Source organism: Branchiostoma lanceolatum, chromosome 10 (assembly GCF_035083965.1).
Source record: "Branchiostoma lanceolatum isolate klBraLanc5 chromosome 10, klBraLanc5.hap2, whole genome shotgun sequence".
NCBI lineage: Eukaryota > Metazoa > Chordata > Leptocardii > Amphioxiformes > Branchiostomatidae > Branchiostoma > Branchiostoma lanceolatum.
The window spans coordinates 14,772,627-14,800,620 of record NC_089731.1 but is presented as its reverse complement, the minus strand read 5'-3'; the positions used below and the strand labels follow the sequence as shown (position 1 = coordinate 14,800,620).

Sequence of the window (27,994 nt, the reverse complement as noted above, 5' to 3'; positions counted from 1 at the left end):
TCTGAATGCTTGACACTCTCCTCACATGTTTTTCACCTGACACCCAACAAGCCAGTTCCTGTAACAAGAAGTTTGTATATTGTGAATGATGAAAAGTCAGCAAGGAATCTCATTAAACTGCTCATATTTATTTTATCTAATGCCATAAGCAGTCTTAAGCACTGTATTTTAACAAATTAAGAAGTCAAACCCAACAAAAGTACATGTAGCTCTCGGTCTTAGTATTTTACATTGTTGATATTTTGGTATACGTATCATCTGTTAATATCACTATACTTAGTATCATTACTCCATACCACATTTATCATTGCACCATACTACAAGTACTTGCAATTAGCCTTTTGGGCATGTATTTGCAAATAAACAAATCATCAATTCCATTGAAATGCTATCATGATTAATGATGCATACATAAGCACATATTTGATGTTATGTTTTCTTGTCCTGTTTGTAATTAATAGATAGTGTGAAATTTGTGAATTTCGACATATTTCATGTACCATATTGTGACATGCTAGTCGATATCAATATAAAGCTTGATCTGAGAAACTGTCAAATATAGACCAAGAAAGATAGTACAATGTAAATGACTGTATGTCCTGATTGATTTATTACTATGGAATGTGTTTGAATAGAAAACCCACCTTTGAATCCTTCTTCCGGTACACTTGCTGCTGAAACAGAATTACAAGGTAGTCAATTTGAGATATTCCACTCTGACGGTCGGCTCTGATTGGTAACTTAGGCTCTACAATTACTATAAATGCATTTAAGTTCTCGTGGTTTTTATTTTGCGGTAGGGAGAAAATGGAGTGTTTGCAGTGGTTTTAAGTTCGTGTTTGAAATAATAGTAGCGCTACAGTCAAATGTGGGCAAAAAGTTTCGCAGTGGTTTGAAGTTCGCACTGGAGAGTTCACTGCGAAAACCACAAACATAAAATCACCCCAAACATTTCTGCATTTACAGTATTCAAGTCTATGCATACTGTTGTAGATAATCTAGGTAAGGGCATGGTCACATTAGTTTTGACATCGTTGTACGAATGTAAACTGACAGCAATGTTGGGATAGTCGTGCATATTTTCTGCAACATTCAGCTGTCTTGTTATAGAAAAAGCTGCCTTAGATCCTTGTCAGCAGTTGGTTCTGTCACAGCCTGCTTCAAATTCTACTGAATCACAATCATAAAAAGACCTACGTCGAATGTGACTGCGCTGCACAAATGTAACAAGGTCACATGCCAGGGGCCCCAAAATCGACCTTGACCTTTGTCTTCCCAACACCTACCCACATACCAAATATGATCATAATCCATCCAGAGGTTTTTGAGTTATGTTGACTACAAAAATCAGGAAAAAACAAACAGACAGACCCAAAACAATATCTCCATTTTTCATGGGGATAACTACTGTTGATTTACCACTGAGTGATGACAGACCTTTGGCGAAGTCTTCAATCATCATGGGGTCCTCGACGGGTTCGTCCACCTTCAGGAGCAGAACGCTGCCTGGTTGGACACCCAGACTGCCCAGGGTGGCCACGTCATCCACAAGAGTGTGCCCGTTCAATATGAGGTGCTGGTCGAATGGAGCCACGGAGAAAGCATTCATGACCTGCAGAAATGGCAGTTTTGAGTAGAACAGTAGATTTAGTTTTAGATTTGGTTTTTTGTTTTTATATGTTTTTTTTTAGTTTTATATGATTTTACATTTTACATCACAATTAGCAGTTCAACCAATGATTACATTCAAGAATTGACCAATGAGGAAGTGGCTGCATGTCCATCAAATATCTGCATGTCTATGTTTTCATTTTGCATTTCTATCTTTTGACGGAGGAGGGCGGGGACTATGCGATCGGTCAACATGGCTGAAAATTGCTGCATCTTTTCTGTGCATTACACAAGTTATAATATTGATAATTGGATATCATATTTTGAAATTTTGTGTTATTTGGGAGGAAAACTAAACTACGCACAAAAAGTTCGGAAACTTAACTTTGGTTGATCATATCTCCGTTGTTTTTTACCAATTTTGATGCATTATATATCATTATAAAGCTTGTGCGATTCCCTGTTCTATGATACCAAACTTATTGTGATTGAGAACCCACGGAACAAGTACCGGGACTAATAACGTGTGTGGGTCACGGAGAAAAAGTGCCCAAAATTCCCTGTTGGTGTCATACGCGCGCTGTGACATCCTATCGGTATGGGCGCGGATGATGATTCAATACATTGTTTCCTTAGGTTCTAAGGTTATTTTTAGAACACAGACCATCCAAGGTTATTTCTAGCACACAGAACACCCGAGGTTATTTTTAGCACATCGAAGATCCAATTGTTAACACCACAAAAAAACCCGCGTCCTGCAACGGTATCGTCATCCACAGTGTAAGTTTTTGTTATTGTTTCACAACAAACATTGGGGTATGGGGAGGCATAACCTCCAGGGGAAGACAAGACTTGTACCAGCAACCCTCAATGCTGAAAGATATCGTGACACAATACTTGATCCGGTGGCCATCCCTTTCCTCCATAACATGAGGCCGAATGACTTGCTGCAAGATGATAACGCCCGCCCACACCGGGCAGGGATCATCGCCGACCATCTCCAGCATGCAGGTGTAGTGAGGATGGAGTGGCCCTCTAAGAGCCCGGACCTGAACCCCATCGAACATCTATGGGATCAGCTTGGGCGAGCTGTCCGTGCAAGAGTGACCGAGAGAACAACGCTGGCTGACCTAGGACGACTGCTGGTGGAGGAATCATGGGACGCTATCCCACAGCATCGCATTGTGCGACTGGTGACGAGTATGAGGAGGAGGTGCCGTGCTGTAGTGACAGCGCGTGGCTGGGCCACCCGTTACTAAGACTCCTTGCTAACCCGTTACTATGACACAGATTGTTGGTTTTGATAAAGAATAAACTTAGCTTTCATGAATATGTCTTGTTTATTCTTGTTGATTTTACACAATACCCTCGTACAGAAGTCAATACCAACAGAAGAATATGTACGGAATAGCATGTTTGACTATAGTAAGGTAATCTGGGCACTTTATTTCTTCGACCCACTCACTTTAGCAGGCCTGATGCTCGTTTCATGAACTCGCAATCACAATAAGTTTGGTATCATGGGAAAGAAAATCAAATAAGCTTTTAAAAGATATGTAGTACATTGAAATCGGTAAAAAAATAACGGAAATATGATTGACCAAAGTTAAGTTTCCGAACTTTTTGTGCGTAGTTTAAATGAGAGCGGATGCTGTAAAGAATTTTTGCATCATTGGTCTCGTTTTCATTCTATCATGTCTGCTGTGTGAGAAAGTGTGTGAGTATATCAGACAATACTTACTCAGCACCTAACAGATCTTACCTGAATCTTCAGGTCTCGTAACGTCTGTCCAGATGAGATGGTGAACTGTTTCTCCCCCCGTGTGCGCCGGTGACGGGAGCTGCGTCGCACCTGGTTGATACTCGCAGCCGCTATGCTATTTGCTGAGACTTCCTTGACTATCTTCCTCTTCTTAACAGTGTTCATCTAAAGAATGTAAAAAACACAGTCAAGGGACTAGCAGGAAATCGTTATAGTGGACCGTTGGTGTTTCGACTTGAATTCTTAACCGCGAACTTAAAACCACCGTGAAAAGCCGTTCCATTATATTACTGTAGCGCTACCATTGTGCAAACATTTCTGCATTTTCAGTATATAACGGACAACCAAAAAGAAGCCACCACTGTAACTGATAGAGGAAGAGATGATGATGAGGAAAAAGTGGCTAGGTGGTCCTGATGTTGAAGTGGTTACTTGACAAAAGTATGGGTTTGACTTCTGGTTAGGCCATGTTGATTTGATTATATGGATCCTCCAGGGACCCCAAAACTGAAGTTGCCTTCATTATGAAGTCTATGAGGTCAGAAAGGATGATCAAAACTAAACACACACAGTATGGTATACCGAATAATAGATTCTTCATTTTTTTGTCTTTCAAAACTTCTTCTTTGACTTTGGAATTGACTTTGGCATTCTATGACATAGGTATCAGTTTTCCAAACAATTCTCTTTAATTTACAGCATATATTTCCTCATTTTGTACCTGCTTTTTATAATTTACAGTATGGCTGAAGACTATTTTTTTGGAAACGGACGAAAAGTGATGAACGCACGGATGTCATCCATATAAAAAAATCAACATCGCCTTATCAAAAACAGCGAAAATCATACAAGCTGCCAGTACTGTATTTAATTTTCTAATCCCAATATGTTCAGACCACAAAATCCTGTGTTTACAAGTAAGTTTGTCTATGATGTAACAACTGTATACAAATTATTCCTGCAAAAGGTTTTTTTAGATTTTTTCAGATTTTCAAAAAAGCACCTGTTGGAAGTCTGGATCATTCTCCTCCTCAGATGATGACAAGTTGAGTTCCGCTCGCTGAAGGCTGGCCATCTTTTCCTCTTTAGAGGTGATCTTCCTGATATAGATGGTGGCACTGGCGTACTCTCGCCTCTCCTGGTCTTCCTGGAACACTCGTGCTTCAAGGCACTCCTCACACAGGGCTGGGGAACAGGGGAATAGATACCATTAGGTAAAGGTGAAGTGGTCTAACCTCAGACTGAGGACGAAGCATGATGTTTTTCGTCAGCTAGTAGTGCAATGCGGCTCGCTACAGCTCGCATATTTTTGACGTACACCGGGTCACCTTAAAGTTTACTCTTTTCGTTAAGGGTGTTAATGCCCTAAAGCTCCCTCATACGCGGGGCTGCCAGCTTTACGTCACCATCCAATAGGATGATGCACATCTTTTCCAGTCATGTCCAGGCCCGGGCGCGAACTCAGGCCGCCAGCTCCACGGAATGGGAAGATAATACAACTTAATAAAAGGCTTCTTCAACCAAAAGCTAATACCTAACAGTCTGATGGACTGACTGGTTCTAATTCCTCACACAGGTCTGAAAAAGGAACAGGGGAATACATGTGGATAATACCCTTAATACTCTTCTTTGCTTCAGTTCATGACCTCACCTGGCTTGGACACTAGCCTGTCCTCATCCTCCCTAATAACTCTAATGGTATGGTCCACGAGGAATGTCTTAGAGATGACAGCCCACTCAGCGGGCCATACTAGTAATCCGCTGGGGGGGAAGAAACAGAACAATCATATTAAAACTAGAATTCTGGCAGACTGCAAACAATATTATACCATTAGGCTCGCCCCTGAGCTATCACCAAAAAATTATCATGTACACAATATCTAATCTTACAGTCGTATACACATATCTGGGGTCTACTAAGAATGACGTACATCTCATATATGACACTTATTAAACTTGAGGAATTTGTTTTATTCCTTAAGATAAGCTGACAAAATAACTAAACAATTACTACTGAGTGTTAACTCTAAACCTTAAGCTTCCCTCTACTGTTATATGTACCATTTTTTGTTTGTACAGTTCTTGGTGGCAAATGTGCTAGATGTTGGCACATCGGCAACCAAATTCGTAGTTTGTTTTTTGGCACACTTTTAGACAGACTAGCCGAAAAGGCTTGGTGGGCGTCACACCACCGTCAGAGAAGGTCGTGTAAAGTGCCTTTCCCAAGGGCACAACGTCGGGGTATGGTGAGTATCGAACCCGAGACCTATTGGTTCTGAGACTAACGCTCTAACTGTTGTGCCACAACGACGTCACAGTCTACTAATCAATAGTTTGTCCGGACACGCACCCAGACGTTGTGCCCTTGGGAAAGGCACTTAACACACATTTCCCATGTCCTAAGCCCTACATTAGGGTTTGGGTTGGCATTAGGAAGGGCATCCAGCCGTAAAAACTCTTGCTACAAAAAAAGACTTGCACTTGATGAGGAGTCCTGGGGCCCCCCATCCATGTGCAAGCACGTCCAACCCCCATACGATGGGGAATAAAAGACATTAAAATGGATAGAGATAGAGAGAGAGTTTATCAAATTAGGAACAATGTGAGATGATTCTGTTGTACTTACGGATTAGAAGGGTCAGTTCCTATAAGTTCTGGTCTGTACAGTAGACCCATGTGTGGACAGAGCAGCGACACGTTACCTATGTTACTAACTGGATCATATCTCAACGGTTGCCTGGAAGTTAAGTACAGGCACTGTCATGAAAAATTACTTTATTTGTTGACTACTTACAAGAAGTATGTTAATATACAGAAAAAATGTTAAAGCTTTCTTAAAGTCCTGAAAATGCAAGAGAGAAATATATATAAAAGCAGACTAATTAATTACATCAACAGATTGCTATCATTTATGGTTATTGAACAACATAATTTCATTCCATCATTACAACACCTAGTTCAGCATCTTAGATATTGCTCAGAACCTTCTAATAGTATACACTAGCAGAAATTCAGAAAAAGGCAGGATCTAATACAAATGCATGTAAATACAATTATGATGTTGGTAACACAAGCAAATCTGGGTATGTGTGTACAATAAAGGTCTTCATTCATTCATTTAAACCAAGATAACTTACATATCAAAGTTCTTTATAAATAGCTTTAATAGTTAATTCTTAGATACTTACTTGACAAATTGTCTCCATTCCTCCACAAAGACTTTGCTAACTATGTAAAACTCTTGAACTTGCTGTAACAGGAAAAATAAACACATTTGATAAAAGGTTACAATAATATTCCTCAAACAGTGACTTAGAAGGGTAGCGAAATGCGCACCTCCAAATTTTGATAAAAGGTTTTTGACAACATGAAACTAGTACTGACTAGTGGCTAACGCTAAAGAAGTAGTAAGAGTACACTGTCGGTAGAGTTGATAACAGCAAAGACTCCCCACTCTGTGTAAATACTTCACATCATCACATGTTGAATTTTGTTTTCTAAATACATGTAAGTATCGACATTGTACATGCACTACAACTCGTCACAAGTAGTCAACACAGGAAAATACAAATCTAGAAGCTATCTATAATCGGTAATATTGTCACAGGTGTACATATGATTCCTGGACTAAAAATCAAGCTGATGCCCTGTGGTGAAGTAGAGTTGCCTCGGTTCTACCTTATGCTTCCCTTATGGCACGAATTCGGAATCAGGGAGGCCATCTACGAGAGAATCTACAACCCCACCCTAAACAGGAAGGGAGGACTCCGCGTAGAACTCTCCGGTGCCTTGGACCCCGCCCTTCCCCAACCAAAGGACAATAGCTGTTCCTATGGTGTTGTCTTACCATGGGAACCTTCCCATCTTGTTTTACATTTCAATACCTCTTATGCATGACTGTGTGATTTGCCATGTAAAACCGTTTTTTCTAGTTATTGTAAATATAAAGTACTGGTTAGTTCTGCTAGTTCATTTTAGGGACGCTGAAGAAGAGCGGTGGATGTCACTTGAAACGTCTGGAAATAAATCTCTGAATTCTTATCCAGTTGTCTGAAGTCTGAATTCTCTTTATGTACTCCCTTATGTTGTTCCTACCTTTTTATCCCAGCCAGGCCTGTTCTTGTCCTGGTACAGTTGGATCAGGGCAGACTTCTGTTCTGAAGCCATCAACTTATGGAGCTCCTCTCTCTGTTCTCCTTCTTTGTCTTTCAGCTGCAGAAACACATGCAGGCTCACTTTAGTACAAGAAACTGGTGTGTCTCAACATGAAAAGTTGCCAAGGGCTTCTAAAAAGACACAGTAGTTATTTTGAGGATATTTCAAATATTCTGTATTTACTCTTGTTGGTACAAATGCTGCACTTATTTCAAATATATTACTTCAACTATGGAAGCATGGACATAACTACTACTAGACAAGTATGCAGTTACATAGCTGGTGCAATGGCCAAGTGAGTAGAGTGTTTTCCCTGTACTCTGTAAGTTGTGAGTTTGATCCCTGTTCGATTGCACTAAGCATTTGGGAAAGAGTATGGTAGTTGAACATACATCACTACCGGTGGACTAGCCCCCTGCTGTAGTATTGCAAAGTTGTGTGGCACAAGGGCTATTGATACAGATGGGCACTGCCCTATGCACCGTTTGGTGAGGGGAGGCCTTAACTCACTTAACTATGCAGTTACAGCTTTACATGTGCAGCAGCCATTCCTGTGCACAACACAACACAGTTACCAAGAAAGTCAGACATTTTTTGCTTGTTTTGAAGAAAGACCAGTCGTACCAGACAGGCCTGGCAGACATTTTGGTTGCCCCTGAACTCGGGTGCGCTGGTGAAGTAGGCCTTCAGTCTCCTCCACACCGCTTCAGACACCAGCCTGCGACAGCTCTCGTCTGGTAGGAGGTGGCCTGGAAAATAAGTCAATCTTATTAACTCTTGTCTTACTACTTTTGCTGCAACCAACACAGATTTTATGCAGATTAAAAATGGTAACATTTATTTTCTTTCACTGATGAAAGAAGTTTGATGGACATCTGAAACATCTGGTATTTTCATATTGTAATCCAGTGGTATAGATTTCTTTCTTCAATTTCCTGGATGACTAATATTCACAAACATATTCTATGCACAGATTTTATGCAGATTAAAAATGGTAACATCTATTTTCTTTCACTGATGAAAGATGTCGGATGGACATCTGAAACATCTGGTATTTCCATATTGTAATCCAGATTGAATTTAAATTTCATTATTCAATTTCCTGGATGACTAATATTCACAGACATATTCTATGCACAGATGTGCGCATTGAGGAAAAGGTTATGAATTCTCCTCTGCATAACACAGGTAGCCTAGTACTATACATGTATTTTGACACATCAATGGCTTTTAGTGTTTATATGCAGAATACAGTTACTCAGTACACTAATACAGACGTTATATGCTGAAGTTTGACATTCATGTACTTGTATCAAAAACAAGGCTTGACACAAGGTGCCCAAACCCTGGCCTTCCAAAGCATCTATAACTGTCATTGACTGTGGGGATCTGGCATCGTTAGCTATAATTTCTTGCAACTTCCTGAAATATCTCAAGTAAAAGTTCATACTTTACCTAAACACAAGTCATGTACTTGACAACTCTTACATTTTGTAATCTATTTCTGAAATTTCTGAGCATGATGGTATATTGAGATGCTTAAGTTGACCACATACATGTAATGTCTTGTTATAACAAGTTTGAAACTCACTGTGTTCACAGATGATGTCCTCATTGAAAATTGTGATGTCGTCATCTCCATTCTCCATACTGCCATGGTTACTGCCTTGGGATGACTTTGTACCTGCAAAATATTCTGTACTGTAAAACTGCTGTCTTTTCAAACAGATGGTTGTAAAGTCCCAATGCATGTTGTACAAACATAAAGTAATAACATATTTCTGTGCTACAGTAACCCTTACACCCTCACTTGCCAGTTCTTTACATATTAGGGACTGTACGAAATTTACAGGGGGGAGGGCCTATCGTCTGGGGGGCGGGCCTAGGAAAAAAATTTGGCAAGGGGGGAGGGCCTACGAAAAAAAATTTGGCAAGGGGGAACTGGGCCTAGGAAAAAAATTTGGCAAGGGGGAAGGGCCTAGGAAAAAAATTTGGCAAGGGGGAACTGGGCCTAGGAAAAAAATGTGATCCCCTTCAGAACCTTCAAACACATATCTAAATGTCTAGAAATGGGCTCCGAGCTACTCCAAAAACCTAATGTTTTCCGCTATAGGAGCGGAGCGTGCGCTGCCTCGCGGCGCATGTACAAATACGATGACAAGGTTAGAATAAGAAATGCAATGTTACTTTTTGGTCGGATTCAGATATTTTGATATTTATGGTGGATAGATATAATAACAAAAGATCCTCTTGATACCTATTAATATGTAATACAGACGTGGGTTGCGAATCTCTTAAATCATGTGCCGAACGGCGTTCTGCGCTGAGGGGCGGAGTCGCTTAGCGTGCCATGCGGCAGTTTACCAGGTATGCAATACAAACAAACAAACAAACAAACAAAGAAACAAACAAACAAACAAACAAACAAACCTTGTGAGGATGTGGGTTCACTCCCATCAGCCTGTGTGCCGTTCTCCCCATTCCCCTGCCCTTGTGAGTCAGGGGCCAGCTTCTCCATAGCCAGCTGTCTCCACACTCTCAGAGACTCCTTCCCTACCCAGTAGGATTTGTTCCTGTTCCGAGGAAATTAAAGAATTGTTGCTCAAAACAGCTTTATCCATCAATTTATACCAGTAAAATGCCAAATGTTCAAATTTTGCCATTGTTGTTACACATGTATGTACTACAAGCAATTTGCTTGCCTTGTCTGCCACAACTGAGTGACCAAAAATTTGAAAGATCAATAAAAAATAAATAAATCAATAGATAAAGAATGATTCTTTTAATTTTAGTGTATTTTGTTGGCTTCTATCAAAGCCTTATGCTAGCCCTTATTGTTTTAGTAATTAGCATGTTAAGTTTTATTCTATACCTCTATTTTGTACTATGTTTAATGGCTGCCGTGTACAAAGCATTGTACCGTGTACAATTGTCGTGAAATAAAGTTCTTCTTTATCATACCTTAAAGGCATCCAGAGCATTTTATGAGGCTTTAAACTTGAATTAAAAAACTCAAATTTCTAGTCGTTCCTACATATAGTAAGTTTCAATAACACTATACCATTACATATCAAAATTGAATGAGCAAAGATACGATGTCGTTGTGTGGTGAGAACTGATAGAAAATCCAACCCCAAATAGACTGATCCTGACTGTCCATCACAATTAGCGGTTCGACCAATGAGAGGGTGACTGCATGTCCATCAAATATTTGCATTTTTATGTTTTAATTTTGCATTTCTATGTTTTGATGGAGGTGGGCGGGGCTATGGTATCTACAGTATTTACAGTAGGCGCGTAAAAGTAAAAGATCGCTTTTGATAAGAAATCCGAACGCAAATGTGGTAAACAGTGGCATCAATTGTCAATTTCATAAAGATTACAGCAACTAGAGTATTTACAGTTTTCAAGTCTCATAAAATGCTCTGGGTGCCTTTATCATCTTCCATTATATTCCAATCATGAAATCAACGCTCATTCTAATCCAATTTTGGTCACTAAATTTTAAACGGTACCTCAGCGATCGCTGTCTGGTGGAAAGGGGTTGACTAAAAAATGTTGTCTTTAAAAACTTACTTGTCCACTTTCTCCCTATTGGCACTGGTGATGAATTTGTGGTCCTCTGCCACCCGAGCCTTGGCGTGTAACTGTGCACAGGTTTGTCTCACGCACTCCCAACATAGGGACTCATCACTGCAGGTAAAACACTGTATTATAGCATATGGAACACCGAAAAAGAAATGTTCGCGTTCGAACGACATTCCCCGAACCCGGAAGAAGCAGACATTCGATTACAATCTGACTGATTTACGACAGATAAGTATGAAAATAGCCGTATTTTAAGCGAGGAAGGGGAAGAGTCACTGACATTGTATAGCAATATTTGGTAACGTCACCCTCCCTAGCAGGCCCAATATGCTCTGTACATTACCCCCCATACCGGCCCTGCCATTTCAAGCCTGTAAAATCGCTTCTGGCGACGTCACCGACACTCGCTCATGTATAATTAATGAGCTACCCTTATTTGGCACAAACAGCCATTATTTTGTCCTGAATGCAAAGTAACGATGTAAGACGTAATCTGATTGGTTGATAGCTTCCCAGCGTCCTTTGCAGTTTTGCTATAGATGAGCTTGTGCAAACCCTCTGATTGGCTGAAAGCTGTTTTGGTGGTGACATCGCCAGAAGCGATTTTACAGGCTTGAAATGGCAGGGCCGGTATGGGAGGTAACATGCCGAGCATATCGGGCCTGCTTGGGAGGGTGGGTAACGTTCGACGGCATGTGTGCGGGCGCCAGGCCGCCCACGGGAAGTGAATACCCGCGAGATGCCGGGCTCCATGACACCGGTCGGGGTTCGGGGAATGTCGTTCAAACGTGTTCTATTCCTAACAGACGTGCGCGATGACATAGACAGTTTGTGAGCAAAATCTCCCCTATGACAACATCAGTTTGTGTTGCTCAAATTCGTCTATTGGTTAAGACTTCTTTTGACACTAACATCTGGAACGAGTATCAAACCGTATTTGAAACACTAAAATTACTCACTCTGACAAGTGTGGCCCTCCACCATACTTAGAATAAAGCATCTCTGCCTGTAAACAAGACGTAACTTTACTGACAATACAGAGGTAGACAGAAACATTATGAAAGTACAGGGTTAATAACTGTAAAATGTTCATTAAGTACTATCAGTGTTTAACCATCATTGGACAAAAGATGTCATGCTACTGTGTGTAACAGCAAAACCTTGCTAGCAGCATCTAAAAAAAAAGGAATTTGAATTTCACTATAAGCATTGGTCACTAGGGTAAGGATTTATATGAAGAGTTTCATATAATTTTTATCATTACTATTATCATAAAGCTACTCACTGCTTGTTTGCTGATTCTCTTCATATCTGACACTTTGTGTGGGTCTGCCCTGGAAGTGAAATATTTTACATACAGTTAAGAACTTAGGATGAAACTAGAAAATGCAGGATATTTCCCTCCCATTAATTGAGGAAGTCTGAAATGGCATTGTTGTTTATTCAAGCTATTTATATGTCCAATATGAAGTCCCTACCATTTACCACAAAAGAAAAATGGAGTTTCTGCATAGATTAGGCAAATGAGGCCCTCATTAGCATAACACACATTCCGATGTATTCATCTTCCTTAAAGCTACCTATACCTCCAATACCCATACCATTTACCATATGCAGGGCTCCAGACTTACTTTTAGGTCTAGGAGCACTGTGCCCCTAACCCAAAAAAGTTAGGGGCACCAGCAAAAATCTAGGAGCACCACTACAAAAAGTTGGAAGAACAAGAAAAGTCTTGGCCATACCAAGTAATACTCCTATTAATCAATGTTAACAACCTGGAATAAAGTATTTGAATAGATCATAAAATATAAAGCCTACATTGATGGTGCAGAACAACTGGCAATGTGTGGTATATAATCTAGTTAGTTCTTGGGGAAATGATATCTGTGTAGAGGGATTTTAGAAAAATTGGGCATAGGTTCCCCGGCTGGCCCCTATCCGGGGGCCACGGTGCCTCAAGTTCAACAAGTTGAAAAATACACAATGGTATTTTCAACTTGGAACAAGGCAAGCAATGATTCACATGACCATTTGCGATGACATTAAAAATTACATAAGCTTGAGTGATGTATTGAGATTTTCGAAAAAATTGGGCATAGGTTCCCCGGCTGGCCCCTATCCGGGGGCCACGGTGCCTCAAGTTCAACAAGTTGAAAAATACACAATGGTATTTTTTTACTTGGAACAAGGCAAGTAATGATTCACATATCCTTGAATGATAAATAAATAGATAACTCTGTTACTTAGCTATTGGTTTCATGACCAAAACAAATTAAGTCCCATTCCATGATTTTTAACTTCACTGCTGGCATTAAGTTCAACCCTAAAAACATTTTTACTGGCATTTTTTTTCACCCCCACCCTCTGTCTACAAACAATCAAAAATGCTTTAATATTCTAACGTTGAAATTCTTGCTCAATAGTATCAAAAATGATCTGTTTGTGCCAGCCCAGTCAAATATCTAGTCCAAATTTCGCGCGTCAGGCCCGCGCGGCGCGACCATCCAATCACAGGGCCACCTCCATCGGGAAAAGGAGCTTGCCGCCTCGCCGGTGTGCATGATATAAACATGTCGATTACATCAAAACGTAGCCCTGTTTCTTGCCGTCATTTTGACACCAAGAACAAGAAGAAGAAAAATTCAGGTGATAATTTTTATCATTAAAGAGTTCGTTACAATCAAATTTTAATGCTCAAAAAATAAATTTTCCCTTTGTTCCAGGTACCAATTTAAAGCTCGTAATCGGCTCATTCTGCTGCGGTCTAAGACGCAGGCGGAAGTGAAATTGGCCATGTTTTGAATCACGGCCGCGCGCTCTACGCCGCGCCGTTTTCATCGGTAAATTTCTGGCGTTTGAAACATTTTACAAGATAAACAAACACATCACGAGAAAGAGAAAGTTATATTCTTTATTTTCCTGGGTGACTTTGCCTGTAGAAACGAATAGTTTTTGTATCGCGGGTGTAGGAAGATGGTAGAAAATTTACCGATCGCCATGCGGTAGTTAGCCGATTTTCGCGGTAGCGTCGTTGGAATACCTACTTGAAACGGACATTTTTTGTACCGCGGGTGTGGGAACAAGATGGAAAATTCACCGGAGATTTTCGCGGTAGCGTCGTTGGAATACCTACTTGGAACGGACATTTTTTGTACCGCGGGTGTGGGAACAAGATGGAAAATTCACCGGCGATTTTCGCGGTAGCGTTTGAATACCTAATGTTTATTTTTCAGCTTACCGCTTAGTTCTGCACCTATTATCTAGGTGCAGGTCTTAATTTTTGATAGTCGCACCGTGCGACCGTGATTTTAAATCTAGTCGCATTATCAAAAAACTGGTCGCATACATATTGTGTGCGAGTCGCACTCACAAGCGCTGATATGGGAAATATTAAATTTCTGCATTAATAGAGCTACCACCCTACATCTACTTGGTTTTATGGCAGAAGCTCCTTAAGGGAAAGAAGAAAGAACATGCAGATGCCAGCAAAAACAATATATTTCCCCCATACGGTATACAGGGTATAGGGAGGGAAATATAAAAATTGGTTCAACGTTTCAAGTCCTAAAGCACATAGATTCAGAACAGAACTGCCAAATTCACCAAATAAAACAAACAAAATATTTGATAAATATTCACATTATCAGACATGCTGACTGACCTTCCATGAGTACATGTGAGTTTGGAGTTGTCCACACTGCGAGGGGCGTTGGATTCACTCAACCACTCTCTCAACCAGTCAGTACCGATCCACTCATAGGTTTCACCTGGGAAGTACAAATGGTTTCTTAAGATATGATATTTCTTTTCAATTCTTGATTTGTTAACAGTAATTTAATTTTAGCTACTTTAACAGTCACTAGTCAACTGCTAAAATTCCATTATTGCAAATATTTGATTACTAACATTTGAGACAGTGATGTTTGTTCCCACAGCTAGAATTAAATGCTGTGGACTACTCCTTTTCCCCCTAACCGCTAAAATTACCAACTGCAATATTAAATGGATTTAAAGTAGTTCATTTTACAGTATTAAAATAATCATAATCACCACTCTAATCAGACATCCACTGAAACATTAAGAGCATGGATATATCTTTACCATGTAAGGTTTTGTCGCTGCTTAAATGGCATGAGACTGTTCCCTACCATCTTGATTTCTTTCTTTGCTTACTTCCCAATGCATAAAGGAACAGTATCATATCGATAAAGAAATCTTAGCCACATTTTTAGGCTCTAAATAGCAGCAAGGTAAGACATGACTGGTCCCTTCAATTCTTCTTGGGTTTTGAGGCTACCAACTTCAACTTGCTGAAGAATCTGTAGCCTATACTGACTGTAAGGTTTGGATCATCGTACACCTATTCTTTTTCGAAAGGTGTGGTAGACTCTTTAACGTGCATGGGGTGTGGCTCTCCCCAAACACGGGACCTCAATTTAACGTCCTATCCGAAGGACACATCTAACCTAGGTTAGGTACTCATTTACACCTGAGTGAAGTGAGGAAGGTCGTGTATAAAGTGCCTTTCCTATTTAGGGCACAAAATCTGTGACATGACAGGATTCGAACTAGGGACTACTTGGTTCTGAGCCAAACACTCTGCCATTGCAACACACGATCCCACAACTAATTCAGAGAATTAGACTAGTAGTATAGTATCTAGTAATCATGCACATGTACATGTATATGACAGGGACTTACCCTCCTCAGCTGGCATGAGTTCACACAGTTCTGTGATCTCCTGGTGTCTGGCCTTCCCTGACACCACACTCTGTTGCTGTAGTGAACATAATATTATCATAAACCATTGTTACACAGCCACAGGATGTACACACTGTCAGGCAGAACAATGCTGTTGATCATTTGCCCATTACAAGTAAATACTATCACATGGTTATCTGCTACGTTGAACACCTACAAGCCATTCCCAAAGACAGCTTAAGACCTATGACACTGTTCTCTAAAGAAATCAATGCTGATCAGGTTGCTTTCACATTTTGGATGACCATGGGGAAAATTGAATTTAGCTAGCAGTGGACCAGGGCATCTTCGGGACACCCTACGCAAGAAAATAAGAAAATTAGACATCTTCATTATGAAGGGGATGCCCAGATGACACCCTGTTTCCCACACACACCACACCGTCCACTGTTTTTTTTTCCTCATACCAGACACTTTCAATTGACAGTATGTAAATCAATAATACCAGGTAATATTTAATCCATAGAGCCTATTGGGGAACTCTAGTTCCATGTGCACACACACACCCCACACACCAATATCTTATCTATGAATCCCAGCTAAAAGCCTGACTCACAGCAACATTTACATGTAATAAATGATAGGTACCCTCATATCCTTCATCTCCCTGACCCACTCCTCAAACTTGTGGTTGTCCCTGTGAACCATCTGCATCAGTCTGTCAGGGATGGCTGTTTCAACAGGCAGGGGTTCACCTATCTCCTCACCTGGAACCACACAAAATGAGTCACTACATATTGTCTTCTAACTACATTCACCATGCCGAAGCGGTACACAGAAACTATGAAACCCTAGAAAAAGAAAAAAAGACGCCAACAGCATAAGCCGATTCAGCCAACAAACTACCGAAAATGTACACTGAACTGTTTTTGACTTAAAGTTAAACATTGAATTGTTTTTTTCAACCATCTGAACTGTTTTCTGAACATTTTGAATCTTGAACTGTATTTTTGTGCACTCCTTGTTTGTACTAGACTAACAGTAGCAGTTAGTACATGTAGTTGTAGTAGTAGTAGTAGTAGTAGATACATCTGTACAACAGGAGAACAACATAATGCAAACATACATGATTGTTCGACTGATGTGTATTACACATAGAATTGAAAATAATCTTTATGCGCAAAAAAAGTCACAAAAGAAGTGAAGAAAATTGCTAACATGAAATTTTGAAAAGGTGATACAACAATTTATGTCATGCCTGGGCCTGATACGGGTGTTCCGGACCGTGTGATATCTTTATGTATCACATGAGGTTCTAGAGTTGTATCACACGGGCTTCCATAGAATATTTTGAATGCATTTCGAGCGCGCCGGTTGTGCCGCCATCGAAAATGTGAATACCGGATTTGGAGGTTGAAATCAATGTTGTTACAGTTTTTTGTTCGAGGACACAAAACTCACTAAACTTCTGGCACATTCCGCATTGAAATGTGTGTTTTATTGGGTGGGTATGACATATTAAATAAAATACAACATGGTGTATTCTGCATCACCCTCGGTCCCAGCCCTCTCGTGGTGTATTCTATATATTATACAGGTGTTGTAGCTAAACTGTGGAAAGATTTTTAGCTAAACCTTATTCTAGTTCATCTGACCTTCAGGCATCCTCCTATTGTACACCAACATGTAGGCATTTCTGGAGGCGTGACTTCCCTTCTGCAGTTTGGGCTTCTTAGGCTGCTTCTGGCCACCCTCTGGAGTATAAAAATCTTAATGACAAAACTAAACATAAGAAGGACTCAGCCAAGCTGTATATATTGTCCAAAGGAGGTTATGCTTGCTATAGTTTTTCCAAGCTGCTTAAACTGATTATACACTGCAATTGAGAAGAGGCATCAGAAAATTCACAGAGGAATAAGAATAAGACCCGATACACACTGGGAAAAGTTTTTGGATGTAAGACAATGACGTGCAATAACAATGTAGGTCAAAGCCTTTTTTCCTGGGTGTGAACTGGCCCTCCACGACGTACGTCGGGCATTTCGAACGACTTTGTCGTTCGTTACATTCAGGCTGAACATACGACAAGGTCGTACCGGCCATAAAAATGCCAGGCGTACGTCGTGCGGGGCCAGTTCACACGCAGGAAAAAACGTCATTGTCATACATCCAGAAAATTTTACCAGACTGTGTATTGGGTCTACATGTGTTTCCCTGGTTGACTGACAAAAACATGAATAAAATTGAACTTCAGGTCATTTCAAGTTGAGAAGGACAAGAGGACTGATCGAAAGCTTGTTGGTAAGTGCCTTACTTTCTGTACAAAAATAGCATGTAAAATCTATACAATATTAATAACTGTGAACCAGTCACAATTGCCTTGAAGAAGGTGACAGATGGTCACCGAAACGTCGGTTGAATAAATCTCTTGGTTGTGTAAAAAAAAAGAGTCTTTTTATTCAATATTAATAACTGTCACAGATATACTTTCCTTCCAATGTGAATAAAATTCATTTGTGTCAAACAAATTGTTTTCAGATCTAGATCCATCTAGAAAATACCTTTTCAATAACTAATGTTACTAATCATAACCAATAACAAATTCAAAAATCAATAACCAATTTTACAATTACCAAGGTCTTCCTCACAGCCCAGCTGTAGTTTCTTCCCCTCCATCTTTTGAATCTCTTCGTCGTTAAACTTGTACCAGCAGCTACTGGCCTTGTCCTTGATGTGAGCGATGTAGTGTCCGCTGTACGCGCTGTGCCCGCGGTGGATCAGAACTGCCTGCAGCTCGTACACAACCTCGTTTTCTAACGAGCGAACAAGCAGGATGTTACAGACACTCTTGGAAGGTTACGTCAAGTCATTGTCATGGCAAAATACAAATTATTCCTCTAGTCTAGTCAGTAAGTATTTCCCACAAATCATTATTTTGTTACATGAATAAATCAAAGAAATCTAAGAACATTCTAATGACTTTCAACCACTGAAAGAAAGGACAATCCCCCAAGCAGCTTTATTTTAGACTGCCAATTACATGAATATGGAGAAAACTTTGCTTCCAAATGCTGGCAGAAGTTTATACTATGAAAGCTGCTTAACAATGATATACAACTCTAGTAGGGCTCGAAATACTTGGTGCATGTGCACTTTTGTCCTAATTTTTGACTGTGGGTGCACCCGTGCACCTAGATATTTTTGTACTCTATAGGGTAAAGGTACTATTGTACACCAGTATACAGAATATTCTTGAAATTTAAGTATCAGAAAAACAATACAACCTTTGTTGTACTTTGTTCTACTTTGTTTCAAGTGCTACTTGTTTAGAATTTTGAAGTTAGCTATAGAATTGATTAAAATTCTTAAGAGAGTCGGATGGATTTGTTTTGTTTTGTTTTGTTTTGCTGACATTCTACTATTCTTTATTTAATGCACCCAAAATTCTTTCTATGCACCTGCATTTTTTGGTTAGGTACACCAGTGCACCTATATCTAAAACTGAATTTTGAGCCCTGTCTAATAAGACATTATTCAAGGGAAAGCTTACTGACCTGGCTTTCGCAGGTACCTGCTCATGTCCAGCACTTCTGGAAATCTGACGTAGTTATTCAGTTTCTTCTTGTGTCCAGTATTCCTGGTGGATAAATGGGCAGAGATAACAGTATTATGTTACATCTCAACATTTGGGCACATTCAGAAAATACAGGTTCCACAAGAAAATGCAAATTCCAGGATAAGAAATATAACCCTCCTGGCATGTTCTACTCATAAAAAACAAAAATTTCCATTTTTAATAGTTAATAAGAATCATGTTATACAAACATTTTCAACATGACCATTATGGCAGACAGCAATAGATGAATTTGAATGACACAAACTGATGTCGTCATATGGGGGATTCTACTCAAAAACTGTCTATGTAGGAAGTCCCTTAGGAATAGAATGCGTTCAAACGACATTCCCCGAACCCTGACTGGTGTCACGGAGGCTGGCATCTCGCACACATACCGTCAAGCTTTTCCAGATATCACTATACAATGTCAGTACATATTCCCCTTTCTCAATTGCATAAAATACCGAGAAAAATGGCTTATTCTTGTACTTATCTGTCGTAAATCAGTCAGATTGGAATCAAACAACTGCTTCTTCCAGGTTCTGGGAATGTCGTTCAAAGCGTTCCAACATGCGCAATGACATGTCAGTTTGTGAGTAAAATCCCCCCCCCCCTATGACGACATCAGTTTGTGTCAATCAATTTCGTCTATTCAAATAAAAAGAATAACCAATTTGATTCTTTTTACTTCACATTTTATATTAAAGTTATTCGTACCTATCAAAAACAAATCTCAGCAGTTGCAGGTTGAGAACCCGAGGCAGGGACATGAGCGAAATGAGACGTGCTGCGTTCTGTTTACTCTGACAGAAACTGCAGAAGTACTGGTTATCTCCCTCAAGCTTCTCCTCCTGTAAATATAAACAACAGCTGTGGTGAATATCGAATACAACATGGTGTATTCTGTATCACCTGAGGTACAGTGGGTCGGGGTTGGAACCGAGGGTGATAGGGAATACACTCTGTTGAGTTTTATCGATGTCATACCCATCCAAGAAAACACACATTGCAATGTGATATGCGCCAGAAGTTGAGAAAAGTTGATGTCCTCAAACAAAAAATTGTAACAGCCACTATTCCAACGTCCAAATCCAGTATTAAAATTTCCGACAGCCGTGCACTCGGCACGCGTGAAATGCATTCTAGATATTCTTTGGAAGCCCATGTGATAAAAGTACAAATGTAGAAGACCCTGTAATGATCCAAGTTATCAACCAGTCCAGAACATCCGTATTGAATGTTTTAACGATTAACAGATAAAAAGACATTTTACATGATTTTAAGAATTCTGAGGTTTGTTCATTGTATTATGCATACCCATACACCCTATGCGGAGAGTTAGCCGTATTGGTTACCCAATGGACACACAGAAACAATATACCTGTCTATATCTGTATCTGTATAGCCGGTATAACCGCCCTTCGGCGTAACACACCAGCTTTGCAGGCACGCGGCGCGGTAGCAGCTGGTTATATTACACTGAACGGCCTGTCACACCTAACTTTTGCACATCTGACTGCAATCGTTCTTTGAAGCTATTTAGTGAAGGTGTTCCTACAGCATCTGATGACAACGAGTTCCATTCTACATGTACTATGGTTCTCGGGAAATACGAATTTTTGAACACATCAATCCTTGGTTTATAACTCTGGTACTTAAAGGCATGACTATTTCTTGTCCTTTGTCCCATACCAGTATGAAACAAAGCTTAGCCCCTACCTGTAGAAACTCCTCCACACACTGGCTCAGGTCTGCGTGCCCCTGGATATTCAGGTCCAGCTCATAGAACTGAGACGGACGAGACGACGCCTGGAAACATCGATTGCACCTGCAAATATTTAGGAAACAAACATTGCAATAATCCAACATCATATATTTCTATGGCGTCGGTGTGGCACAACGGTTAGAGCGTTTAACTCAGAACCAATAGGTACCGGGTTCGATACTCACCATGCCCCAACTTTGTGCCCTTTGGAAAGGCACTTAAAATGACCTTCCCTGGCAGTGGAGTGACGCCCATCAAGCCTCTTCAGCTAATCTGTCTAAAAGTATGTGAAAAACACACTACCGTACCAAATATATTTCTGACTATTATAAGACATATCCAGGTCTGATTCTAAGAATATATAACAAGCTTTGCACAGGCTGTTATGGGAGAAAATATAAATTGACTTTACTTTTCTCTTAACTCATAAATGTGACATGAGCAATCTGCACCTACCTTGTGACATAAGCATATTGCCCTCTGAACTGCTGCATGATATCTCGGACCCAGGGGTTTGGCTGGTACCTGGTACTGTCCTCAAGCAGAGACATCAGTAGCTTGGAAAACTCCTGTGCATCCTTCATGAGAAACATGCAACATTATTTCTTCTACATGGACATACATTTTCTGCTGGAAAACTTTTTGTTTTCAAGATTACGAGTTTGTACCAATCTTTTTAACATTCAAGATGATGAGTTTGAACTAATTTTTTTTCAACACATTTCCTAAAATTATTTTCCTATTCTTTGACACAGCTCATACATTCTATTGTAGTAAATTTTGTACATGTGTGTCTCCAACTACTGAAGTTTCACATACCTGTTGCAAAGCTGTATCCAGACCAAGGCTTTGAATAAAGGCTGATGGATCTATGTACCTGTAGAGCAAAAGTGAACCAACGATGTCAAACACAGTCATCTTTGAAGTTCATTATTCTAATATACAGCGCAATAGCATAAATTCTAAGCAATGTTTTCTGGAAACATTCCATCTAGAAATATACTGTAAGGTGTGATTGTAAGGCCATGTTTGATTGTATGGATGACATCCGTGTGTGCATCAATTTTCTCCCATTTTCACAAAAAAAAGTTTTCTACCATACTGTAAATCATGCAAAACAGCTAAAAAATAAGCAAACATATGCCGTAAATTGCCAACAGATATTTCAGAAAACGGATACTGATGTTTTAGGATGCCCAAGTCAAAGAAGAAGATGTGAAAGAACAAAAATCAAGAATCCACTAATTGATATACCATTCTCTGTGTGTTTAGTTTTTTGTTCTACCTTGTTGACCACATAGATTTCATAAGTTTTTTTTTGGCAAAACTTGTTTTTCAATCGCACGCTTGCATCAGTTTTGGGGTTCCCAGAGGATGTCATCCATATAAATTATAATCAAATCAACATGGCCTAAGTAAGGGATAACTGTGTCACCTGCGACTGCTGTTCTGTAACAAGGCAAAGATGAACTGTAGATGTCCGCACACTGTGGTCGGCATCAAGTCCTCATCATTCTCCATGTCAGGGGGCGGCTTCTTGGGGGATGTGGGAGGGGAGCCGTCTTTCTTGGGGGAACCTATTTGTGTAAAAAACAGTATTGTATTGTGAATAAAAAGACTCTTTTTTACACAACCAAGAGATTTATTCCACCGACGTTTCCGTGGCCATCTGTCACCTTCTTCAATGCAATTCTGACTAGTTCACATAGTAATGCAGCACAGGTATAGCTGCTTATACATAATAATAAGATGCATTCCCAAATGCAATACATATAATACAATCACAGGGGATGATATCACTATGTACCCAAATGTACCGAAGTGTAACACATACACAACAGTGAACCAGTCAGAATTGCCTTGAAGGTGACAGATGGTCACCGAAACGTCGGTGGAATAAATCTCTTGGTTGTGTAAAAAGAGTCTTTTTATTCAGTGACTTACCAACCTGATAAAACTATTCACGGAGTATTGTATTGTATTGTAAACACAGCCCACAGTGTAATAATAGCTTACCCCTAAGCAGCAAAACAAAAAATGAAAACAAAATAGGTTGGAATTATTTTCTAGTTATGAATATGTGTTTAATTGGCATAATTAACCACATTTCAAAAATGAGGGAAAGCTAATAGAGGGCCCAAACTTACGTCATTTCTTCCCCAGCATTAAAGCTACCTACCACCCAAAAATCATGACCATAGCTTATTCAAGACTCAAGATAGAAAAAAAAGAAATTCTGCTGCAGTAACACGGAAAGCTGCCTGGGGGCCCAAAATTGAATCATTTCTTTCATTAGTAAAGACATAACTGCATACCAAGTTTCATATCAATCAATAAGTCCATAGCTTCTACAGTTATGCTGTAAAACCACAAACACTGTTTAACTTACAAATGGAACCAAAAACATAACATTCTTGGCAAAGTTAACAAATTCTGAAGTTCACTTGAAAGTTTATCTGTGTTCTTGGTAGAAGCCATTCTGTATCAAAGTTAAACTATAATTTCCAACACAAGTATTTGAACTTAACCCAATTTATAGTACAGGAGTACATTTTGAATGAAAAACATTGATGTTTAATTTTTTGCCCCTCCCCCTCGAAAAACTGAATTTTTTCGCTTGTGCAGAATGAGCATTCTACCTTTAAGCCTCGCTAGCAAAAAAGTGATACCACAATTTGAGCATAAAAATCATGCTGGGTGATGGAGTAGAGGCCCCTCTACCACAAAATTAGCTCAAACCCTTTACTGTAAGATGGGTGCAACGAAATCACATTTCTAGGCCTCTTTCAGGACTTGGCTCCTGTACTATTAGTCCTTATCAAGGAATGAGCAATCCACTGTCTCTGTGACGTCACGTTAAGGACTGGGTAAGGACTGGAGTTGATCAGTCGAAAATTTGGGTAAGTCCAAAAACTTTTGTTGGAAATTGTATAACTTTGATACAGAAATTGTGAAGTTGCCCTACCCTGTGGACAGCCTGTAGTAGATGATACTACGTCCTCTCCCTGTGCAGAACCAGTCTGTTTCCGTGGTGACGGGGGCGATGACTTAACTGGTGAAGTCTTCTTAGGGGAGCGTGGGGGACTTCTGGTTCTCCTGCCACCTGTGAAGTGGTTTATGTAATAGATGAATTTGAACCACACAGATTCATTCCTCATACTAAAGGGGGATTTTGCTCACAAACTGTCTATGTCATTGTGCACGTCCATAAAGACTAGAACTCGTTTGAACAACAATCTCCAAACCTCAACCGGTGTCAAAGAGCCCCACATCTTGTGAGTATTCAGTTCCCACTGGAGGCCCGGCGCCCGCACACATGCCGTCAAACGTTTCCGGACAGTACTATACAATATTGGTGGCTATTCCCTTTCCTCACTTGCATAAAATACAGAGAAAAACAGCTTATTTTGCAAAAATGACATAGAGTTGTGAGCAAAATCCCCCCTATGACAAAACCAGTCTGTCTGGTTCAAATTTGTCTATCAAAGTTGTATGGCATCAATATATACTTAAGATGAAAGCTACAGCAACATTTTCCAAGCATATTACACTAAAACAGGGGCACACTTGACTTCTGCTACCTTTTGGTAAATCAGGTTCCAGGTACTGGTACATGGCTGAGCGGAACTCCTGGTTCTGAAACCACACCTGAAAGACAGAATTAGAAAATTTGCATTGGTTTTTTACATCAACTAAAATAACTTCTTGCGCATCTTCTAAGGCATCAACTACAAGTGTATTTAGCATAATTAATCAAGTAGGCAAATCTGAGGCCAAATTCTACTGATGTTTTTATTTTTTCAAAAATGGATATAGAAGCTATTACTTAAAAACTTTCATTGTTATCATCTACCATTTCTATGTATTGTTTCAATTTCATGTTGCAATTAGCCCTCGGGCAAGAACTTGCAAATAAAATATTATATATTATGATAAATGTTTATATACCTGCAGGAATGTGTTGACATAACATGTGGCTCCCAGGTTCTTCAGGCCAACAAAAGAACCCTGGAAACAACAGATTAATTATGTAAATATAGTACAATGTTCTAATCTGTTCCTCTTCAGAACACAATGCAGCTCATCCATTTATGATTTAGATGTAAATTACAATAATTGTCCAATAATGGAACATTTACACCTTCAACAATCAACCAACAACACAATACACACCATTATGAACAGCCTAATACACACTTTTAGATTCAGAGCTAAACATATTTCTTTCTCTGCTACATGTATATGTATTCTAAATAGTAAAACCTGGCAGTCCAAAGATACTGTAAATGCAGAAATGTTTGTGGTAGTTTTATGTTCACAGTTTTCGCGGTGAACTCTTCAGCGCAAACAAAATACCACCGCGAAACTTTTTGCCCACACCTATGACTGTAATGCTACTATTGTTTCAACTCCACTTCGTTTTCTACCTACCGCGAAATAAAAAACATGCAAACTTAAATGCATTTACAGTATATTCACCTCAATCAGAAAATAGGAGTAACGGGGGAGATGGGAGGTGTTTGGACTGTCCAACATACAGTGTTTCCATATTCCACATATTCACATGTTAGCATCAATAGCTTCAAAACAATATGTAAAAAAAAAAACGTGTTATGTGTCGATGTAGGAGTTGACACAAGGCGAGTCAAGCAAACATCTCTCAAGTATAAGATGCAAAAATTAGTTGATTGAAACGGGAGAACAGGATCAACTGTGGTCACGTTCGGACCCAACTTAAATCTAGGATTAATAAATATAGCACGGCTTTCTACTATTTTACACATAGAAGTCCGTTACCTCAGCCCTCCTCTCGTTGTTGGGATCTTCGATCTCTTGGAAAGCTTCATCGTCTATCTCACCCAGCCACTGGGACTCACCCAGACCCACCAGACAGTTGGGGTTATTCTTACAGTTTCTCCTGAAATAAAAAGGAAAGACATAACAATGTTTCTTTTTACTGTCAGCTATGGAAAAAAAAAAAAGTTAAAAATTTTAGAAATATTTTGGTTATCTTCATGGTAAGTAGTAGTGTGTCTGTTTATATCATAAATCATACGTTTAATTCCATTATTTCTGGTTATGGAAAAACAGATATGTCAAAATGACTGTTAAGATGATAATGTTTTGTGTGCTTGGTGCAACTTGCACTACCCAGGCCAGGAAGCTTCATCATAATAAATTTGAAAATTTTGACCAATTTTCATGGCAAGAAAAAATTAAGTAGGAAAAATGTAAACACAACTGTATTGCTTTATTGTTTTATTGAATTCATCACCAAAAAAAACATTTTTCCAGAGGCAGAAATTCAGAAATGAATAGTACAAAATGCTTTTAGAGTTATTTCAGTATCACACATTTTTGCATACCATGTTTTCTACGTATTATAATTGTGCGAAAAAGATCTTTCGAGGAACCGGAAAAGAGGAACGCCTCTCCAAAACATAAGTTATTCTGATGTTGACATGTGGATATATGGGGAGTGTATAACAATACTTACCGCCCATCCCTGGGACAAGCCTTCAGCCTGATTCTGTAGGCTGTCTCTACGTTCTCCTGTGTGATCCTGGTGGGTTCCGTGGTGTCAGCCCACTGCCAGGCTTGTCTGTTAGGGTTCTGGGTCTGTTTCGACTTGGGGGGCATCTTGAAACCAATCCCTCCTCCTCCGTCTTATCTTCGACTCCTTATCAAATCTTGACTCCTACAGACGACAGTTTTATAAATAATTAGCTTACAAATATCCAGGATTCCTTGAATATATTACTACTTTGTTCACAAAACTGGAGAAAGTGAAAAACGTACCGAATTCGCCGAAAAATCAAGCTATGTTCGTAATCCCCCAGACAATAATTCCTCTGTCGGCCATGTTGTTCTGCACAATTGTGATCCTCGCTCTCATTGGTTGGTCGGGTAGATTGTTGATAGTGAGAACCAATCACAGGTAAGGTAACAGAATTTGGAAATATTTCCGAACTCCCGCCAAAGCACTGACCTTTGACCACCCAATAATATCCAATATTATCACAAAACATAAAATTGTTCATGTTATGAAAATATCAATACCATCTAAGCATAAAAATTTAATCCTATCTGCATTCAGAAGAAGTGAAATATGAGACGAAGATATATTCCTTGTTGACCTCTAGTGACCCCCTGCATAACATTAAACATGGCGGATGTAAACTATTCGGTTGCCATAGACATGTAGGCGGTCTCCAAAGTCCAATTCTCGTCATATTTCGTGTTTTTCAGAACGATCACACAACGTATTATGGCTCATAAGGTCTCAAGGTAGGTAGACATAACTGTTTCTTTCTTTTAAACATCTCTGTTGGTTTAGAATTGAACCATAAACGCGACATTGTTAAGACCTAGGCCTGTTAGTTACTATTGTAAGAACGCCATTGGGGTCATAGGGATAAAATCGCGTCCGGTATTATGTATCGTTGTCAAGTGCTTACACGTCAAACTTACCAAATTGTACTGTAATAAATGTTTGTAAGATTTGTGTGTATCTAGGTATTGGAGACACATCTAAAAGTCGCACGATCGCAGAGTTATTCGAATTGTTGCTTACAGTAAACATGTCAACATGAGTAACTTTGTTCATCTTGTAAACACAAAATAAGCCAGTTTTCTCATATTTCACGTCCATACAGTATCAGTTAGCACGGTTTGAAGGTTGACAATATTGTCGAATAACCCTTACTGAAGTGTTCAACATTGGAAATACAAAACTGCCCAAAGCATGTAGATCTGTTTTGAAACTTTTCAGAAGTACATGTATCTACAAGTACAT

At 39.6% G+C, this 27,994-nt stretch overlaps 1 protein-coding gene across 1 annotated transcript; it reads right to left on the bottom strand.

Annotated features, from left to right (window-relative positions):
* Positions 1 to 26: 26 nt before the first annotated feature.
* Positions 27 to 27,074, bottom strand: LOC136442995 (ubiquitin carboxyl-terminal hydrolase 48-like). Its single transcript, XM_066440039.1, has 32 exons — positions 26,998 to 27,074; positions 26,696 to 26,896; positions 25,996 to 26,116; positions 25,147 to 25,206; positions 24,780 to 24,846; positions 24,164 to 24,301; positions 22,634 to 22,775; positions 22,018 to 22,075; positions 21,655 to 21,776; positions 21,153 to 21,261; positions 20,151 to 20,284; positions 19,372 to 19,454; positions 18,451 to 18,630; positions 17,473 to 17,571; positions 16,466 to 16,584; positions 15,818 to 15,893; positions 14,778 to 14,883; positions 12,402 to 12,450; positions 12,076 to 12,122; positions 11,105 to 11,221; positions 9,959 to 10,101; positions 9,120 to 9,212; positions 8,153 to 8,277; positions 7,469 to 7,585; positions 6,562 to 6,623; positions 6,000 to 6,110; positions 5,025 to 5,134; positions 4,377 to 4,558; positions 3,374 to 3,538; positions 1,438 to 1,612; positions 645 to 671; positions 27 to 58 (listed from the first exon to the last, which is right to left on the bottom strand). The coding sequence occupies exons 2-32, from the start codon at positions 26,836 to 26,838 to the stop codon at positions 33 to 35; spliced, it is 3,306 nt and encodes a 1,101-aa protein (XP_066296136.1). The 5' UTR covers positions 26,839 to 26,896; positions 26,998 to 27,074; the 3' UTR covers positions 27 to 32.
* Between the last annotated feature and the right edge of the window lie 920 nt (positions 27,075 to 27,994).